Source organism: Astatotilapia calliptera, chromosome 11 (assembly GCF_964374335.1).
Source record: "Astatotilapia calliptera chromosome 11, fAstCal68.1, whole genome shotgun sequence".
Classification (NCBI taxonomy): Eukaryota; Metazoa; Chordata; class Actinopteri; order Cichliformes; family Cichlidae; genus Astatotilapia; species Astatotilapia calliptera.
The window spans coordinates 39,000,381-39,020,649 of record NC_137432.1 but is presented as its reverse complement, the minus strand read 5'-3'; the positions used below and the strand labels follow the sequence as shown (position 1 = coordinate 39,020,649).

Sequence of the window (20,269 nt, the reverse complement as noted above, 5' to 3'; positions counted from 1 at the left end):
ACTTTTGACCGCTTCGCCTTGGACATTTTTAATCTGTAGCTCTGCTCTAAAAGAACCTACGTACCTGGCCCCGCCTACTATCCTCGGAAACGTAAAATGATTGGCTAGAATCCAAAGTGTATGACATCTCAGGAAAAAAAGAAAAAAAAGAAGCAACATTCAGCTTGTTCGTGGCCATCATCAGTTTTTACACGCACTCGCACTCTTAGTCTTTTAACTTTTAAATTAAAAATAGAAATAATGACTGAAATGTTCATGTTTATTTATTGTAGCAAAGACAAAAGAAAAAGGAAATGACAGGAAATATTTACAGGCATTGATCAGCTGGTATTGATTGGTCACAGCTCAGTGCAGCTAAACATTACAACCAGACATCAGTGACCAATGCGCCACTACGGAGTCCTGAAAGGGTCAAACCTTTCAAAAATAAGACAGCTTAGTGTGGTTTGAATCCTGAGAAACAAACCAAGATAGGATAAAAACACTGATGTGTCACTCCTCCAAATTAAACTGAAACACACGTTCCCATACAAAGAGAGACACTGAGGTAAGATGCCTCACTCTGCACCACATCCAAATACTGTAGTGAGATATTAAAACAGGTGTAGCGAGAGGATGTCCCATTAAAGTGTTAGAGAGGGAGACAGACGACTCCCTCTGTTTGATTAGTATCATATAAACATGCATAAAAATATCACGTGAAATAAAAAAGAATCACTTTAGTTAAATTTTACAGACATAAAAACAAAGACAGCGCTGCAGACAGAGCACTAACTCAGTGATTACAGCACAGACAGGAGTGTATGAAGACATCCCACTGAGCGAGATATAAAGTCAGTCAAATTTAGTGAGATTCATCCTGATCATTTGGTATAAAACGCCGTTCAGTTTCCTGTTTATAGACAGGAGTGTGGGACGAGGCCTCGCCGCAGAAGCCGAGTATGAGTGCCGCTCCTCTCACTTCTTGAAGAACTTCTTGTTGAGGAGGAAGATGAGGAGGTTCACATTGACTTTGGCCTTACTGAACATCTTCATCACAGCCACGCCCTCATACTGCAGCTGCAGCAGGTCCTAACACACACACACACACACACACACACACACACACACACACACACACACACACACACGTTAAACTCGTATCACCTGGTTTATGTGGCCCGGTTCGACGTGGTCCGGCCTCGGTCCTACCTGGTATTTGAGCAGGAACTCCTCCATCTCCACGCCGAGGAATCGAGCTTTTACTTTGAAACTTCCTCTCTCAGGCCCGGCAGCAATCTCAAACATGACGTTCTTAAACCTGGAAACAGAGAGATCGTGAGCACGCGTCCTCACCGCGTGTCATACGTGTGCCGGCTGTGTGTTCTGCGCTCACTGCGTGACTGGCAGGTCTTCGATCTCCAGCAGAACGCCCTTCTCGTGCAGCCGGGTGGCACTGTAGCTCAGAGCAGGAAGCTTGTTCCTCCCTTTGCCGTCTGCCGCCTTCTGATTGGTCGATTTGCTGCAAGAACAAGCCAATCAGTGATGGACCTTACTGACAGGCCTATCGCCTCACTGACAGCCTCGTGACGTGCACCTTCAGGACACACGCGGTCTAAGCACCTCTTTCCTGTTTCAGGAGCCGTTGGTGGATATTTAAGATCAGCTGATGGCAGGTCAGCGTGGATGCCGGCTCAGCTCGTGACGCCAACGCTCTTGGTGATGTTTGAACTTTTCATGCAAACATTCAGCTCGTACCTCAGCGAGCTTCTCCTCACTCAGATTTTGAACGCACGGTTTAAAGCTCTCGTATTCTGGCGCCTCTGATAGAGCTTCCTGTACCCGGGGCTCGTGGTCAACCTCGGCTCACCTGTTCCCGAATTACTTTGTTTGTTGTACTTTAGTTTATCCCTTGTGTTGTTGATTGTGTGACAAACGTTTGTTCGTCCCGCCCCACCGCCTCACAGCTCTCGAGGTGAAAACGCCTGGTTCACACCACAGTGGTGTGATGTCACCACAGCCCCGCCCCATTACTGTTCATTGCTGCGGTACTTCTAAACATTTGGCGCCGCCACGTCCGAGAACAGAAAGTTATATCTGATGCTAATGGCCTGAGATGAAAAATGCTAGGTCGTTACCCAAAAACACCTGCTTGTGCATACCTGGCGGTGAGGTTGTCCAGACAGGAAGTGATGTAATGCCTGTAATAGTCCACCTGCTCACTGTGGAAGCTGCTCTTAGCCTGTAGGCTGCTGAGAGTCTGATGGAGCTTCAGGAGCTCCGCCCCTCGGCGCTGGCGGTGGAGACGTTGCTGACGGATGTCCTGGTGGGGAAACGTGCAGTGACATCATAGTCAGGGACGTTTTCAAAAACATGCAGGCAAAAAGAACAAAAAAACCGCAAACAAAACCAGAAACATGCCAGGATGTAGCGAAGGAGGACGCTGGAATAGGAGGAGATGGAGGCAGGTCTCGTTACCTTGGCGATCATCTGCAGGATCTGGTTCTCGCTGTCTGGCGGTTTCAGGGTGCCGAGTCCCTCCAGACGACGAAGACTCCTCAGGATCTTCCTCTTCTTCTCCTCCAGGCTCAGGTTGCCATTGGCGACCAGCGACTGGTTCCGCTTCATCTTCTCAGGAGTCCGAGCATCCTGCTGGGCGCGGCGCTGCATCAGCCAATCGTGACACACTTCCTGTTTGAAGAGATCAGATGACATCATTAGAGATGGGCCGATCCGATATTACGTATCCGTGTCGGTCCGATACGGACCTAAAATGCTGGATCGGATATCAGAGAGAAATAAAAAATGAAATCCGATCCATTAAATATCACAAAAGCACCTCACAAAACTTGCGACATGGCGTAACTTGGCTCATAACCGTAGCACGTCAGAGCAGTGTGCGTCACATGATATAGCGCTGTGGCGTGCGAGACCTTTCGGCGGTCTGGTTGAAAGAGGAAACCAGCGGCTGAACAACAGCAGCACGTTTAAGCTTGATAAGCTGTTGTTAGAATGTATTTAATATTACTTTCTACTCGAGGATCTTTTTCTACGTAGCTGACGGCTGTAACTGTGCAGGGGCGGATCTAGCAAAGTTTAGCCAGGGGGGCCGATAGGGCATGAACAGGGAAAAGGGGGCACAAAGACATACTTTTCTTTCTCATTGTCATGTCTAGCTTTTAATAAATAATTATCTGAATCTTACACCCAACGTTTTAATCTGATGTAAAATATATAGAAGTCCATTACTGTATATACTAACTATAGTAAGTCTAATATACTCTAGTAAGCTATAGTACTTTTTCCCTTTGGGAAGATACCATCTGTGCAGTCTGCAGTTCTGTTGAAGAAAGATGTTGAATCTATTTAATTATTCTTGAAAAATAATTTATTTCTGTGCATTTTTTATTTTATTCTATGTTTTTTTACACGTGCATTAAATTTAGGTTGATTGCGTCGTTTAAGCATCATGAGGTGGAGGGTGGGGGGTGGTTCTAGTGCAGGGCGATATGACCAAAAATATTTATCACGATATACATTTGAAAATCTGCGATAACGATATAACTGACGATATAATTGATGCAAGACAAAATACTTTACAACTCCACAACTTTATTAGTGCAAAAAACAAAAAAAAAACGTCAAAGTATTTTCACTTAAACAAGCAGCTGTTTTTTATCTGCATTAAAGTTATATAAACATTTAACAGTGCAAACTGACAGTTTAACCAAAAGGCATATCCTCAGCATAACCATGTATAACATCCACAAACCTTAAAAAGAGGTCATACACACACAATACGGTAACATTATGTTGAAGCACAGTACGTATCACTCCGCGAGGCTCCGCCTACGACAGCCGTAATGCTCCGACAATCCATCAAGCGGTGCGGCTTCGTAGCTCAGCAAAGTCGTACTGAAACATCTGACAGATTTTCGAGCGCCGTGTACATAAAATCGTTTCGAGGTCATAAACACAACCAGAGTTCATACATGAGGCACACGGGGTTATAAGGGGCTCTGTCGACTTTCAGACAAATCAAAGGATGGATTTTAAGTGCGCCGTATTTTCCAAACAACACGGTAATAACGACGGCCCGCTAGCATGCGCTACCAAAAATAGTGCTTTGTTGTGTATCTGACGGACGAAAGCTAAACCAGTTCCACACCAGTGAAGCTGCAGCGTTTTTACAAACCAGTTCAGGTTCATGGTTTCATTCAACGATCCGCTTTCACTCTTCTCGTTCTGCGTCGCCGCCATGTGCGCATGTAAACAAAGGCACAGCGCATGCACGTTTTACCCATATTCTATCGCCATGTTTCATTTTCTTATCGTTGCCCAACATTACACCGGTATCACCGTGAACGGTATGATATGATAATAAAAAAACGTTTTATTGATTATAAAATACACTATCGGATTCATATCGGTATCGACAGATATCAAAATTTATGATATCGGTCATGAAAAAGTGGTATCGTGCCATCTCTAGACATCAAGACTGCAGCGGGTGCCAGTCACCAACCAACCTATTAGTGCGAGTTTTACCTGGTCGCGTGACGGTGTCGTCCTCAGGATGTCACGCAGAGAGTCACCTGACTGCGTCCTGATGACATCGATGATCAGCTGCTTGGTGCTGGGAAAAACAAAACAAATGTTTTCTGTGAACACCGGGTTCTTCTTTAATGTTCAGGTAAACAAACTGACAGACACTGAGCAGGTGAGGCTAATGGCTTAGAGGCGGGGTTACCTGAGCAGAAGTCCTCTGGGGTCCGGTGTGTTGTTGGCGTCGTCGAAGATGTCAAACTTGTTGGTCAGGGTCAGAGAGACCTCCATCTTGCTACTCTGAGAGTCTGATCCTGGATCAGCCGCGGACTCACCTGAAGGACAGAAAACAGTCAGACTCTGACCGGCTCAGACCGGATGGCAACAGCAGAGCATCGGTTGGCTGTACCGATGAGTTCCTGCAGGCCGGGAACCGGACCGAGATCCTTCAGAATCAGGCCGAGGGGGTCTGAGGGGTCCGGGCACAAAACCTCCTGATGCTCCAGCAGCAGCTGCAGAGAGACATGTGAGAGGTTCACGGGTTTATGTAGACCTGGTCTAAAGATGACGATACAGCTGGAGGCGGAGCTTCCTGACCTTGTGTGTGTTGAGCAGCTCGCTCACAGAGATGTAGATCACGGGTCTGTTCACGATCAGCAGCTCCGAGTACTCATCCATGCTGAATCTGTCCTCCGGTTCAGGAACGTCGCAGACGGACTGCAGGAACCTCCTGAGACACACAACACCGTCAGGAGAACCTCCACCTCCCCGACACCTCAGAACGGAGCAAGGTCACCTGAAACCCACCTGAACCTGCTGTGGGTCTGGCTGATGTACTGGTTCAGGGCTCTGATGTGGTAGCCACCTCCATGGAAGTGTTTGTTGGCAGCGGCATGCTGCAACACGCGGGCAATGGAGCCCAAGATGTGGCGCTGTTCGGGCTGCAGAGCAGAGCCGGCCGAACGGTCCACCACGTCGAAGCCGTCCGGGGCCACGATGGCCGGGTTCATGTAGCGGTAGTAGACCAGGTTACCGACGATCTGCGGGGAGTAGGGCAGACTCGGCGTTATTGGTTCAATTCAGGTCACGGCGTCAGAGCCACGTGGTTCTGACTTCAAGACCCGCCGCCGTACAGAGACTAAGCTTCACGTCAAGCGACCAATCAAATCTCAGCTCCGACCTGCGAGCTGTGATTTCTGTTAGAGATGGACCGATCCGATATTACGTATCGGATATCGGAGAAAAATAAAAAATGTAATCCGATCCATTAAATATCACGAAAGCACCTCACAAAACTTGCAACACGCCGTAACTCACCTCAGAACGTTAGCACGTAGGAGCAGTATGCATCACGTGATAGAGCGGCTGTGGCATGCGGGACCTGTCGGTGGTCTGGATAGCATGTGGAGCTTCGCTAGCAACCTGGCATTTCATCTCCGACAAAGTTATCCCGAGAGAAGTAAAGCAAGTGTGTAAGTCCATCTCTGAATGTTTGTAAAGCATTCCTGCGTTAAGCTTAACAAGCGACTGCCTCTCGCTCTCCGGCTGCTACTTCAATCGTGAAACTGCTTAATGATCAGCTGATCGGCTTTTCTGTCGCGAGTCCGTCTCTCTCGTTTGTTTTTGGTCCACTTTGCGCCAGAAAGAGGAAACCAGCGGCTGAACAACAGCAGAATGTTTAAGCTTGATAAGCTGTTGTTAGAATTTATTTATTATTACTTTCTACTCGAGGATCTTTTTCTACGTAGCTGACGCTGGTAACTGTGCAGGGGCGGATCTAGCAAAGTTTAGCCAGGGGGGCCGATAGGGCATTAACTGGGAAAAGGGGGCACAAAGACATACTTTTCTTTCTTATTCTCATTTAAAATGTCTTGTTTTTAATAATTAATTATCTGACACCCAAAGTTTTAATTTGATGTAAAATGAATAGAAGTCCATTACTGTATATAGTAACTATTAAGTCTAATATACCCTAGTAAGCTATAGTACTTTTTACTTTGGGAAGGTACCATCTGTGCAGTCTGCAATTTTGTTGAAGAAAGCTGTTGAATCTATTTAATATTTCTTGAAAAATAATTTATTTCTGTGCATTTTTTTCACACTGCATCAAATTAAGGTTGATTACGTCGATTAAGCATCATGAGGTGGAGCGTGAGGGGTGGTTCCCTATTTTTTATTTATTTATTTTTGTTGTTGCTGGGAGTTGGAACCCTATTAGTTAGGTTGCTTAATATTTACGCTAAGTACTCTTTAAAATACCAGAATAGGGAGGATGGTGTAGGTCTAAGTTTATTAGATTGATCAGTATTGCTGAACTATGAAATATTTTTTTTGCATACAGGTATAACAGAATAGCTTTAGTGTAGTTGTTGTTTTAAACTTGAGTATGAACTTATACAAAATGCAGTAAGATATTAAAAAACAGTTTTGTTGATTAAAAAACACTATATCGGATTCATATCGGTATCGGCAGATATCCAAATTTATGATATCGGTATCGGACATAAAAAAGTGGTATCGTGCCATCTCTAATTTCTGTAGACCTCCAAATCTGCTGATCACACATCCATCATGAGTCTGAGCTCACCTGAGCACAGCAGGAGCAGAAATTCACGTGAAACACAGCCCACCTTCATCACCTGCAGCACAGGTGTCCAACTCCAGGCCTGGAGTCCTGCAGGCTTTAGATGCATCCTTGATCCAACACAGCTGCTTTAAATGACTAAATGACCTCCTCTACATGTCTTGAATTCTCCAGAGGCCTGGTAATGAACTAATCGTGTGATTCAGGTGTGTTGATCTGTGTTCTCACCTTGTAGAGCTCGTCCTCACCGGCTTCAGGAAACTTTGCCTTCAGGGCGTCTCTGAGGACCTTGGCGGTGTAACGCAGACCATACCTGCAACAACACAGAACCGTTTAGCAAAGAAGAGACTGGTGACGCGAGGTGCAGCAGCAGGCAGACACGTACGGCAGCTTGTGGAGGCTGGCGGTGATGGCTTTGAGGACTCTGTCCGTCAGGTTCTTCAGGTTGATGATGGAGATGTCGATGCGTCTCTGGACTTCAGGCTGAGCCAGAGCGTCTTCGGGAGAAACCTCATAGGGCAGCGAGCTGGTGAGACAGGTGAGACGCACAATAGAAGTGAGACGCGCAACGCAGGAGAGACGCGCAACGCAGGAGAGACGCGCTCTGACCTCTTGTGTCCGGTCTGCGTCTCGGTCTGGTTGATCCAGGTCTTGTAGACGTCCACGGGGTCGGTCCTGATGCTGAGCGTGCGGTCCTGCAGGACGTCCTGTAGAGCTGGACCCAGCACCTCGCGCAGGGCGTTTTGACCACGAGCATGGCGGTAGAAGTTTACCAACATCCTTATGACGGTGGGGTTTCCTGTGATCACGTCCTGGGGCTGCTCCACCTTCAGCCTGACATCACACACACAGGTAAGCAGTGACAACACGTTACTGCTCAGACACAGGTGCAGTGACATCATCGTTACCTGATCTCATAGCGGAGCGCTTCTGTGAAGAGCTGCAGCAGCAGAAAGGCCTCGCGGCGGTCAGAGCCATAGTTAAACAGACTGAACACCACCATCTCCATGAAGGAGGTGGAGCGACTCTGAGGCATCAGGAAGATCAGCTGAGCCAGGTACAGGGGCAGTGTCTGAGACACACACACACACACACACACACAAAATAACTGGCCAGCTGCAGATATAATGTATCGTCTGTTCCACTTGCAGTTGCACAATATCACCACCAGGTGGAGCCCCTGCCTTGTTGGTGAAGCAGAGATGACTGCACGAATCAGGCAGGTACACTAATGTGATGCCATGGACCTGCTCAGGTCAGCTTGAGGTGAGCGAGCGGCGGGCAGGTGTGCCTTTTACCTGCAGCAGGTAGAAGAGGTGCTGGTAGGCCTCCAGTCTCTCCCTCCTGTCTCGGCTCAGAGCCTTCAGGCCTTTACTCCTCTCCACATCCATCATGTCTGACAGCTGCTCCTTGTTCTTCTTCGTTAGTTTCTTACAGTGAGACACCACTTCCTGTTCACAGACGGCGCTTTGTTAACGAGGACAACAAGGAGCCAATCAGTGTGTGTGTGTGTGTGTGTGTGTGTGTGTGTGTGTGTGTGTGTGTGTGTGTGTGTGTGTGTGTGTCGATGAGCTGAGGTGGCGGGGCCGTACCTGCAGCGTAGCACGGTTGCGGACCAGCAGCCCGATCTTCAGGTCCATCAGGTCCAGGTCGGCCTCCAGCTGTCGGTTGAAGCGAATGCTTCTCACCACCTCCTCCCTCAGACGCAGCAGCTCCGCCTCCTCTCTGATGTCACCATCCCCGAGGTCGAGGAGGTGAACGAACTTCCTGACCACAGATAGAGGGGGAGTGGCCGAGTGCACTAAAACAGGTGAGGGGGAAGAGGTCTTATTAATGAGTCATCGATGACACGGCAGCTTGACCAATCAGAGGCATCTGTGAACTCACCAAGCATCCTGTACTGCTCGCGAGCTCGGTTAGCTCTGAAGAAGGCCTGGATCTTTACGACGGCGCCCACCTGTGGACACAAACCGTTACTGTGGAAACAGGAGATTTTGTCTGACTGGCTGACGCAGTTGTACACACCGTCCTACGTACTGCATCAGGACCCCACAGGTGGATCTTGATGAGATGCTGAGAGTATCTGAGTCCACGAGTCATGTGAGAGTGACATCAGCAAAACTCACGTTACTATAAACTAGAATGTAGTAACCATCCTGAATATTGATCACAAGTTGTTCACACCCATCATCTCTAAGAGACTAGAAACAATATTACCTGGGTTAATACATAATGATCGAACAGAAACAGGACAACATCAGAAAGGTTTGGCACATAACGAGGCAGGTCGATAAACAAAAATTAGACCTTAGTGTTAAGTTTAGATGCTGAGAAGGCGTTTCAGTGAGGTGGTCCTTTTTATATAAGGTGCTTGAGAATTTTGGTTTTGATAAATCCGTAATTGATATTATTTCAGGGCTATACAATAATCCAACAGCTAAAATCAAAATCAATGGAGACCTCGCTGAACCATTTATATTGGAAGGCGGGACACGACAGGGCTGCAGTATTTCACCACTGCTTTTTGCTTTGTTTGCTTTGTTTGTTGTCGGAAGGTTGCCGGTTCGAGCCCCGGCTTGGACAGTCTCGGTCGTTGTGTCCTTGGGCAAGACACTTCACCCGTCGCCTACTGGTGGTGGTCAGAGGGCCCGGTGGCGCCAGTGTCCGGCAGCCTCGCCTCTGTCAGTGCGCCCCAGGGTGGCTGTGGCTACAATGTAGCTGCCATCACCAGTGTGTGAATGTGTGCGTGAATGGGTGGATGACTGGATATGTAAAGCGCTTTGGGGTCCTTAGGGACTAGTAAAGCGCTGTATAAATACAGGCCATTTACCATTTACCATTTGTTTGTAGAACCATTAAGTCAGTGGATCAGGCAGAGACAGGATATAACTGGAGAAAGAACAGCAGGAGGGGAACAGAAATCAGCACTATTTGCCGACAACTTACTATTAACGATATCCTATCCCTCACAGGCACTCCCCCAAACCATGGAAATGTTATCAGAGTATAAGGTTAAGTATTAACTTTAAACTATGAACCACCAGTCGAAATTAAGAATCGCTATAAATGGAAGTGAGATGCAGACAGAATTAGGTACCTATGGGTGGTAATACATCGTGACCTCACCAAAATGTTCAATGCCAACTACGCCCCGCTAAACGAACCTATACAATCAGACAAAGATGGAATACCATACACTCCAGGATCGAATCAGATTAAATATTCTTCCCCGACTGCTGTATTTGTTTCAGTCTTTACCGATTACTAATACCACAAACTGTGTGGTGGATACGATGTTCTCAAAACACATCTGGAACGGTTAAATATAAACGCCCCAACTAAAGAAAGAAAACGGAGGTCGTGGGCTTCCCTGTCTACGAGAATATTACTGCACAGCTAAGACCACTGATATAAAGATGTTGAAGGAACAATAGTTAAAGGAAAACCAGTTACAGCTTTAATATCGGACATAAAGTTACAGAATAAAATACAGATGGCAGACGCACCCAAATAATGACATCTGCTCTGAAAGAAGTAATCAGAATCTGCAGTTTGGAAAATGCCTCCAAGGTTTTAAGATTGTGTGCATATGATTCAGATTTTACCCCGAATCAGTACGATAATAGATTCAAGAGGATTTCAAAAGGTATAAAGGTATATGCCAAAGCTTTGAATTCTTAAGGAGAAACATGATTTAGGCTGAGATGACTTCTTTAGATATCTACAGGTCAGAAATGATTTTGATCAAAACTTAAAATCATGGTTCATTTTTATGAACCATGATTTTCTTTACGTTGAAGCCCTGAGTTGAATTCCCATTTCGATATTAAGATGCTGACTTACCTACCCGTGTGTTTCTTTCGTTCTCTTTGTTTTTTTTCTCTTTTCAATTACAAGTTTAAAAAAGCAAAGACTGTAAAAAGTCAAACTACTGTTATGTTCGACTGCTTTGTCAATAAAACAGACAACGTTAACAAAAAACAACTCACGTTACGTCTGAAGAAACTCAGCCGAGCGCAATATCGTCTCCTCGCCAACCACATCCTCGCAAACGCCTGGATCTGTTCACACAAGCGGACGACGTGAATAACGCTCATCAGGTGAGCTGCACCTGCTAATCTAATCTCAGTCACATGATTAGGAACAGCAGCTGTTACCTTGACGACAGCTCTCCAGTTCATGTAGAGGAACTGCAGGCGCCGTCTGTAGACCCTCTGCTCGACGAACCTCCTCCAGTGAGACTGAACAGAGCAGAGCACACCTGTGACACACCTGTAGCTCCCAGACGAGCCTCAGCTCTCCAAGGGGGCTCATGCTCACCTGGATGACAACGACGGCGGCCATCTGATTCATCAGGAAGTGACGTCGTGCCGTCATCCGCCATCTGATCAGGAAGCCTCGACAGAGCGCCTGCAGGCGAACGACGAGGGCCTCGCTGTTCCGCCACAGCACGCCGCGACTGTACTGGGCCGAAACGCTGCTGACCACTTCCTGCAGGGGGGGAAAGTGGCACAGCGAGCTTGTAGCCAATCAAACTTTCCAAGCACAGAAACACTGTTCTGGTTTGACAAGGAAGTGAGCAGGTAAGCCTCAGGTGTGTCTCACCTGTATGTCGTGGCGATCCAAGAAGACGCTGTTGTGCACGAAGCCGGGGGGCCGCTCCCAGCTGCCCTCCAGTCTGCTCAGGTGGAAGAAATGAACGGAGCCGTCCTGCAGGCGGACTCGAACCCACTGACTGCGGTTATCTCCTGAACACACACACACACGTGATTCTCTGTGTGTGTGTGTGTGTGTGTGTGTGTGTGTGTGTGTGTGTGTGTGTGTGTGTGTGTCTCTCTCTCACCTGTGCGGCGTGCCATCAGGGCGCTCAGCTCTCTCTGATATTCTGCAGCACAGTCAGGTAGAACTCCGTGAAGCTCCGCCTCCGGCAGAGACAGCACCCGCAGCGTCTGCTTCGCCCTGTTCTCCTTTACGGCCTGATTCACCGCGGCAACGGACAGACACACTGACGGACACACAACCAATAATCAACACACGGATCAATAATGAACACGCTGACGGGAAGTTCTGTCCTTTAGTCGTTTCTTCTTGTGCAACTCGGAGCGATGTTCACACCTGTCTCCCAGCACACCTTCAGTGATGTCACTGCTGACAGCTAACAGGTAAGATGAAGACGTTTCGCTCTCACAACCTTCCTCCGTCTGACACAAAGCGCCGCAGGTGCGTCGCAATGATCACGAATATCATCAAACACAAACGATGGCGGTCCAGCCTCTGATCGTTTCTAACCCACATGCTTAAAAACTGAACAGGTGTGGTTACTTGTGCAGGTAAATGAATCTGTGACTCACACTTTAGAGCTCTCTGACTCTGCTGATTGGCCATCCTCACGGCCTCCTGGATATCAGCCAACCACAGCTCGGCTCCCGGGTCTCTGCTCACCTGGTTGGACAGGAGGGGGACCTGTGACTGAAAGTTTAAACCTCACCTGGATTCTACCTCCAGAGGGTCATGATAAAGACTAAAGTCACAGTTCTGAGGGGCTGTTGAGGTGATGGCTCGGTTACCTGTGCAGTTACACCTGAGCAGTTACCTGAGCTTTGATCTGCCTGGCTTGGCTCAGCAGGGTCAGGTACTTGCAGGCATTGGCAGGTGAAACCTCGTCCACGCCACAGGAGGGCAGCAACAGGGCGGAGAGAAGCCGCTGAGGGTCTCCGCTCATCACGGCCTTGTTTATTAGGCCGACAGCCAGGAGCTCTGAGGGTCACAGGGGTCAGAGGTCGCAGTGTCAGCTCAACAGAATTCAAAGAAGTTAATGTTTGTTGTTTATAATGACATCATTGTGTGTTTGTAACGATGTCATCGCGTTGTCGTACGCTGTTGTTCGTCCTGCGCCGAGCCGTTCACAGCGGCGATTCCTTCCTGCAGCTGGTTCCAGGTAAGCAGGTCTCGGCCCACCTGTTGTTTCACACCAGCCAGAGTCTCAAAGTACCTGTACGACAGTGACATCATCAACAGGGACGTCATTATCAACAGTGACATCATCAGCAGGTAAATGGGTAAGAGGCGGTACCTGTCGAGCAGGGCGGGCTCTACATCGGAGAGCCCTGCAGACGAACTGACCAATGAGGAGCTGAACTGCTGTAGGTGTCCCGCCTCCAGACCCTGATTGATGAGAACAACGGCTGACAGCATCTCCACGGCAACAAAGAGCTCCTCCTCCTGCAGCTCTCCCTGGAGGAGACAACAGGAAGTGCCAGCTGAATGACAGTGACGCCAGGGGCGGAGCTAGAGGAATTTTCTTAGGGTGGCAAAATCAAGGCTCCCCCCCCCCCCCAAACACACATGCAGGTGGTCAAAGGAGCTTGCAAAGAAAAGCGTCTGGACTTCTCTAAGTTACTTGAAGACGTTTCACCTCTCATCCGAGAAGCTTCTTCAGTTCTGAACTGAAGAAGCTTCATTGACATAATGTCATTATATAAACTGAAGAAGCTTCTTCAGTTCTGAACTGAAGAAGCTTCTTCAGTTCAGAACTGAAGAAGCTTCTCGGATGAGAGGTGAAACGTCTTCAAGTAACTTAAAGAAGTCCAGACGCTTTTCTTTGCAAGCTCCTTTGACCACGATGACTGAGAACCTTCACAGACACACATGCAGGTGGTTACATATGGTTAAAATGATGCAAATGCAGTAAGTATACACGTTTTTCATAGAAATATAGTCCATAACTTAATTATTTTCTGTAGCCCCCATAATTAAACACTTTAGTGACATAAAACATGTGATGTTATGTACTGTATAGCCTGGATAATAAATAAAGATGTAACGCTGTAAGTATACGATCCAGAAAGCTACACCACATGGGGCGGTTCATTTACCAACACAAGTCTAACTTAAGTTTCACTGTTTATTGTTAGAAAAAAAAGGTAAAATCGTTACAGCTTAAATTACACAAAATGTCAGAAATCTGCACTGTCATGCACAAAAATCTAAACCTAATTTTTCATGATTTGTTGGATTAACCCTCTGAGGCCCAAAATATAACCGGTCATTTTTGACTTCTTTTGATTTCACGTTTGTATTTCACCTTCAAATTGTGCCATTTTATTTTTTCCCCTCTTTGTTTGGTATCATTCTTTTCAGCTTGACCTCACGTGTCTGAATTTAGTTGTTTTTTCATTGACATACTGTGTTAACACAACTGATCTGAAATCACACAAACTTCAAATCCTAGTAGTATCTTTTTTACTGTAAACAAAAAAACAGACATGTTGAGTAAATTATTCTTATAACTTGAAATGTAAATATAAATTGTACATTTTGTAAACATATGCCACTATTTATCTAAAAAATGCAGCCAATACACCTGCCGTTTTTTTTATTTTTATTTTGTACAACCATTTAAAAATATTACTAAAACTAAAATCAGGTGTCGCAATAAGATGCCCCACAAATTATGTGTGACAGTGAAAAGAAATTGTTTGTCCACCACAAGACAGGAGAACAGCACAGGGATAAACCTGCAGGCCTGACAACAGGAGGTGTATCACTCCGCTGGTTTTCTACTTGGTGACAGTGCTGGGCCATATCATACCGTTCACGGTGATACCGGTGTAATGTTGGGCAACGATAAGAAAATGAGCACTATTTTTGGTAGCGCATGCTAGCGGGCCGTCGTTATTACCGCGTTGTTTGGAAAAATACGGCGCACTTAAAATCAACCCTTTGATTTGTCTGAAAGTCGACAGAGCCCCTTATAATCCCGTGTGCCTTATGTATGAACTCTGGTTGTGTTTACTGACCTCGAAACGATTTTATGTGCACGGCGCTCGAAAATCTGTCAGATGTTTCAGTACGACTTTGCTGAGCTACGAAGCCGCACCGCTTGATGGATTGTCGGAGCGTTACGGCTGTCGTAGGCGGAGTGATACGTACTGTGCTTCAACATACTTTTAGTTAATACGGTAATATTAAGTAAAATTTATTTATATAGCACATTTCACAGATAAAAATCACAAAGTGCTTTACAATAAGATCAGACATACAAGTTAAAATTAATTAAAAGCCCGTTTGTATAAAAATGTCTTCAGCTGCTTTTTAAAGGTCTAGACAGCGTAAAGACAACGGCAGGGTACTGTGTGTGTATGACCTCTTTTTAAGTGTTGTGGATATTATACATGGTGATGCTGAGGACATGTCGGCCAGTTTCCACTGGAAATGCCTTTTAGTTAAACTGTCAGCGAGGAGTTTGCATTTGCACTGTTAAATGTTTATATAACTTTAATGCACATAAACAGCTGCTTGTTTAAGTGAAGATAGATTGATGGTTTTTTTGCACTAATAAAGTTGTGGAGTTGTAAAGTATTTTGTCTTGCATCAATTATATCGTCAGTCATATCGTTATCGCAGATTTTCAAATGTATATCGTGATAAATATTTTTGGTCATATCGCCCTGCACTAGTTGGTGACAGTGTTTACATTGCAATGTGCCTTTGTGACATTAATTGGTCGACATGGTACATTTTTCCACCAATAGGAAAGAGGCTCCCCCCCCCTTTCTTTACCATTTTCGTGTTGTCCTTAGAAAACATTTTTTGTTTTTAAACACAAAAAACGTGACGACAGTATTTAGAAATATATATGGCTCATATATATTTTTTTTTCATAACTCTGGATTTACTGGCCTGTAATTAAAATTAAAAACTTTGAAGTCCAAACTTCAACACGGGCTGAAAGACTCAGCGTGGCTGCAGCTTATTGCGGTGTCATCTTAAATCAGTCGTTTGATTTGGAGGTGCAGCGTGTGCGTGGACCCCAGAGGGTTAATAACTCTCACCTTCCTTCCATTTCCACAGTGTAACATCCACCCACCTGTGTGAAATCTGAAATTCCCATGGTGTTGTTTAAAATGTGCTCTGGCACAATCATAAGCATCGCTTGCTACTGAATACAAGGAAAAAGCCGGTCCTGCTATGGGCTGAACCATTTGTTACTGGTGCAGGGGGGGACACTATGCAATATATTCAGTTTTAGCATTTATATTCACTGTTGACTGTAACTATGCTCAAACTGTTAATGCTGTCTTATTTTAATAAACAACACTGTCACATGCAAAACTAGGGTGGCACTTGCCACCCGATGCCACCCTTCTAGATCCACCCCTGAGTGACGCTGTCACTCATCTCCAGGTAAACCCAGTGTTGCACCTGTGCCGTCTGCCTCTGCAGCAGCTGCAGCTCTCGGTGATAAAATGTCGCCGCAAACGGAAACACTTCAGGCAGCTGGAGGTCAGAGGTCATCAGGCAGCTGACTGTGCGTCTGGGGTCATTTCCACGCAATGCCGCATTAACGCTCTGGAGGGCCGCCACCACTGAAACACACAAACACACACACATACTGAGGCGAGGTCAGAGGTCAAAAGGTGAGCCTGGTTCGGGCGTGGGAAGAAAATGGCGTACTGTTTCGCGTGCTCTGAGCTTCCTGGTTGGCAGCGGTGACGCCTTCCTGCAGCTCTTCATGCTCCAGAGGATCCACAGAGCCCTGATTCTGGGGTCAGAGGTCACAGAGAGGTCAGAGGTCACTGAGGTCAGAAAGAGGTCAGGGGCCGCACTTGTTAGTTTACCTGGGCCTTCTGCTGGCGGTCTGCGGTAAGCTGATCCAGGTACCAGGGCCCATTGTCAGTACGGAGGCCCCTGAGGGCCAAACACGGCAGCTGGAGTGCCGACAGCAAAGCAAGCTCGTTGGCGACATCCAGAGCCTCGTCGACCTGCTCCACCGCTGCCCGCACTGACGCCCACAGTGACATAATCGTTAGGTCATCAATACCAGCATTAATGCCATCAGAACAGGGGGAGGGGCTTATTTCTCACCATTGACGGCACTGATGTGGTCCTGGATCTCCCTCTGAGTCAGATACTCCTCGTACATGTCTTTGTCCTCTGCCACAGCCTGCTGACACACACGCACGAACACACACGTCAACAGTCTGCTCACCTGACTGGACGGACACAAATCTCTTTAACCAATCAATGTCTTACCCCGCCGGCGGCCCGTTCAGCCTTCCTCCTCCTCGCTCGTTGCAGAATCTCCTGGTAGACGCTCATCAACGCCTCCTGCAGGTCAGTGAGGAGAGCAGCGGGGTTCCTCAGAGCCACCGCCGTCACACCCACATCCCCTTGGTCCACGGCCTCATTAATGGCTACCACCGCCGCGTGGACTGTTGGCAGAATGCAGGGTCAGTACCCCCAGCAGCCAATCAGTCTGTTCCTATCCTGTAGCTCCAGCCGCTATCAGCCAATCAGAGTCTGGTCCTACCTGCAGCCTCGTCCACTGACAGCTCATTGGCCAGGATTCCTCCGATCTTGTTGAAGGCGGGCATCTGGATCCCGTATTTGTCGAGCTCCAGCTTCATGTTGTTGATCTCTTCCTCTGAACAAAGTTACAGGTCAGCAAAATTGACCGTGATTGGTCCAACACCCAGTACTGTAGCACCCACCCCCCGGGTGTCAAAGCCCCTTCCAAACCTTCCCAGCACCAACTTCTGTGAAAGTACACTAAAGCCAAACTAATCCCAAATTATTAGTTACCTATGTGGCGTTTACCTGTGAACTTGACCTTTCCATACAGGTCGTGAATCTGTGGGGCCAAACCGAGTCTGTACAGGTACAGGCTGCAGAGAGACGTGAGCACAGGTGAGCACAAGTGAGAGGCGGCACAGAGGATAGGTGATCAGACGAGCAACGAGGCGTACCTGAGCGCGTGGATGCAGTACACCGCTCTCGGCATGTTCTTCTTGTCGTACACGTCGGTCGTTTCAGGATGGAAGATCTGGAAACAACAACAGGTGATCAGCCCAGCTTCAAACCAATCGGCTAATCGATACTATGATCCGTCGATGTGTTCACTGACCGCCGGCAGCCCAAGTGCCGTCATGGCGTTTCTCCAGTGGTTGATGTTGTCAGTGTGGCGGAACTGAAGACCGACAGCCTGCAGGGATCAATACAGAGCTGATCATCGAGTTGATCAATAACCCCGCCCCCCAAAGAGCGGTAGACCGGATCAGACTGGTTCTAGCTGGTGTGTGTCGTGACCTGGTATCGCAGCTGCTCCGGGTCGTAGATCTTCTTCTGAGGAACAGTGCTCGGAGCGAAGCGATGACCCAGTTTGGCGAGAATAACGCCGTTCCTCAGCGCCTCCTCCAGCTCTGTGGGAGCAGGAAGCTCCTCCCCCAGACATGCCTCCATCCACCTGAAGAAGAAACTGGTTCTGTTAACAAAAGTGAGCAAACACTTAAGGTGCTCCTGGTCCAGGTCACTGACCTCTTGGCCTCCTCCAGCCTGCACAGGTACTGATAGGCCACATTCTGGATCCTCTGTTCGTCCATCTGCTCGGCGGTCAGACGCTCATCTGCAACACGCCAGGAAACATGACATCACACCCGTGTCACTCCTTTAACCGCAGATCAATATTGTGCTCTCAGTTTGTTTAGATGACGCTGAGCCCGTTTCTAACACTACATCAGATCAAACTGTTGATTACAAAAGGTCGACTGTGTTCGTCTGAAGTGGGAGAAGCGTTTCACCCTCATCAGCTGACCAACGACAGGCCATGGGGTCAGTTCCGGGACCAATATTAAAGATATCACCTGATGATGATGGTGGTGAAACGTTTCTCCCTCTGAAAACGCTTCAGATGAACAGAAGCAACTTTTCCTTACCTGGATGATCGATCATCTTTATCAATGAATGTGATCAGCACCAAGTTACAGACAAAAACACTGAGTCACATCATTAAAACCAGCTGCACTCCTGATGCTTCCCTCACACCTGAAAAAAATTCCAGCTCAAAAATAGTCTTCTCACAGGAAGTGTGGAATATTCAGCTTCCTGCCATCATCAGTTTACAGTCCCGTAGGTGATGAAGGTCTGCCGTGTTTCGAGGTCTGGAGCTCTTTGGGGTGAGCTCGGGCTGATGATGATGGAGGACGTGACGCACGTTTGATCCACAATCTTTGAATCGGTCTGAAGCAGCTGAAGCTTCCTCACACGTTACAAACGCGTCTTCATCCAGATGCAGGCTGATGTTCCCGGGAACCATCTTCATCACTTTAAGAAGTTTTATTGAAACTGATGACAGCAGGCTGCTGAGGACCTTTGACCTGGAATCTTCTTCAGGTAAGTCTGACATGGTCAGGTGGGAGGTAAACCAGTGAGCTCAGAAAGCAGTAATAATATTTGACGTAAACTCCGAGTCTTACAAAGGCTGCTTGACTCTGATCCCAATCACAGAGGAGCCACAAGGGACCGTCCTCTCATATTATAAAGTTACAAACATAAGAAATTGCTCTAATATTCACAAACGCTCGGTTATAAATATCCAGAACATTACAGAGGTGAAAGATATACGATTGAAACTTTATTGCACATTGCTTCACTGGTTCGGCGCGTTGCTCTTATTGTCTTGAAGTGACTGTAAACACGTCATTTCATTAAAGTCTTGCAAACTTTGGTTTGTTTTTTCACGCAGAAAAACTGCAGCACGTGAGGCTACGGGTCTTTTTTTCCCCAAACCTATGACATCATCACGCCGTAAACTAACCAGACCGAGAATGCCTCCTCCACAGGTTGTTTCACACCAGCGGTGTCCACCTGTGCAGGTGAACCAGAACACCGCATGCGGGAAAACGCCCTTAGATCTTAGACTGAGACCCGGATCATAAGGAGTCCACCTGGACAAGTGTCCATCGATCACCTGACCTGTGACAGGTGACTCACCTGTGGTGGTTTTAATGTTGTAGCTGATCGGTACAGCTGCAAGCAGCAGCACTGAGGTCAGCTCCTTTGAATTAACCCCACAGACGCAGAAAATCACGGAGTGTGACACCGAGTTAATTACATATGAATCTGATTGACGCTGCGGTCATTCCGGACTCTCTGACCGACACTCACAGTGGCCGTTCGCGGCTAAATCCGCCATGTTGTCCCCCCTCTCGGTCTCCCGGGTCTGTGTCGGGTCGTTGCGGGTGTCTCGGTGTCCCGGTCCGGGTCCTCTCGGTGCCCGAATGTGTCCCAAAGTCTCGGTTAAAAACACAGAAACCGCAGCGGAGCTCCAACCGTCCTCCGACTGTTTCCTGCCTGGAGTTTCAAAGCTCCCGCCGCTCTCTA

At 47.4% G+C, this 20,269-nt stretch overlaps 1 protein-coding gene across 1 annotated transcript; it reads right to left on the bottom strand.

Moving 5' to 3' along the window:
* Window positions 1-245: 245 nt before the first annotated feature.
* On the bottom strand, window positions 246-20,244 carry iqgap3 (IQ motif containing GTPase activating protein 3). The gene is made up of 38 exons (XM_026183882.2): window positions 20,054-20,244; window positions 18,425-18,512; window positions 18,197-18,353; window positions 18,015-18,092; window positions 17,857-17,933; window positions 17,708-17,775; window positions 17,421-17,534; window positions 17,144-17,322; window positions 16,976-17,057; window positions 16,729-16,892; window positions 16,565-16,652; window positions 16,313-16,476; window positions 13,182-13,342; window positions 12,985-13,100; window positions 12,702-12,865; window positions 12,460-12,550; window positions 11,952-12,113; window positions 11,714-11,856; window positions 11,429-11,599; window positions 11,266-11,349; window positions 11,098-11,169; window positions 8,996-9,065; window positions 8,701-8,909; window positions 8,407-8,559; window positions 8,017-8,180; window positions 7,718-7,942; window positions 7,494-7,634; window positions 7,337-7,421; window positions 5,332-5,564; window positions 5,122-5,254; window positions 4,934-5,036; window positions 4,730-4,859; window positions 4,528-4,615; window positions 2,458-2,670; window positions 2,142-2,302; window positions 1,376-1,501; window positions 1,192-1,300; window positions 246-1,071 (listed from the first exon to the last, which is right to left on the bottom strand). The coding sequence occupies exons 1-38, from the start codon at window positions 20,079-20,081 to the stop codon at window positions 958-960; spliced, it is 4,908 nt and encodes a 1,635-aa protein (XP_026039667.2). The 5' UTR covers window positions 20,082-20,244; the 3' UTR covers window positions 246-957.
* Between the last annotated feature and the right edge of the window lie 25 nt (window positions 20,245-20,269).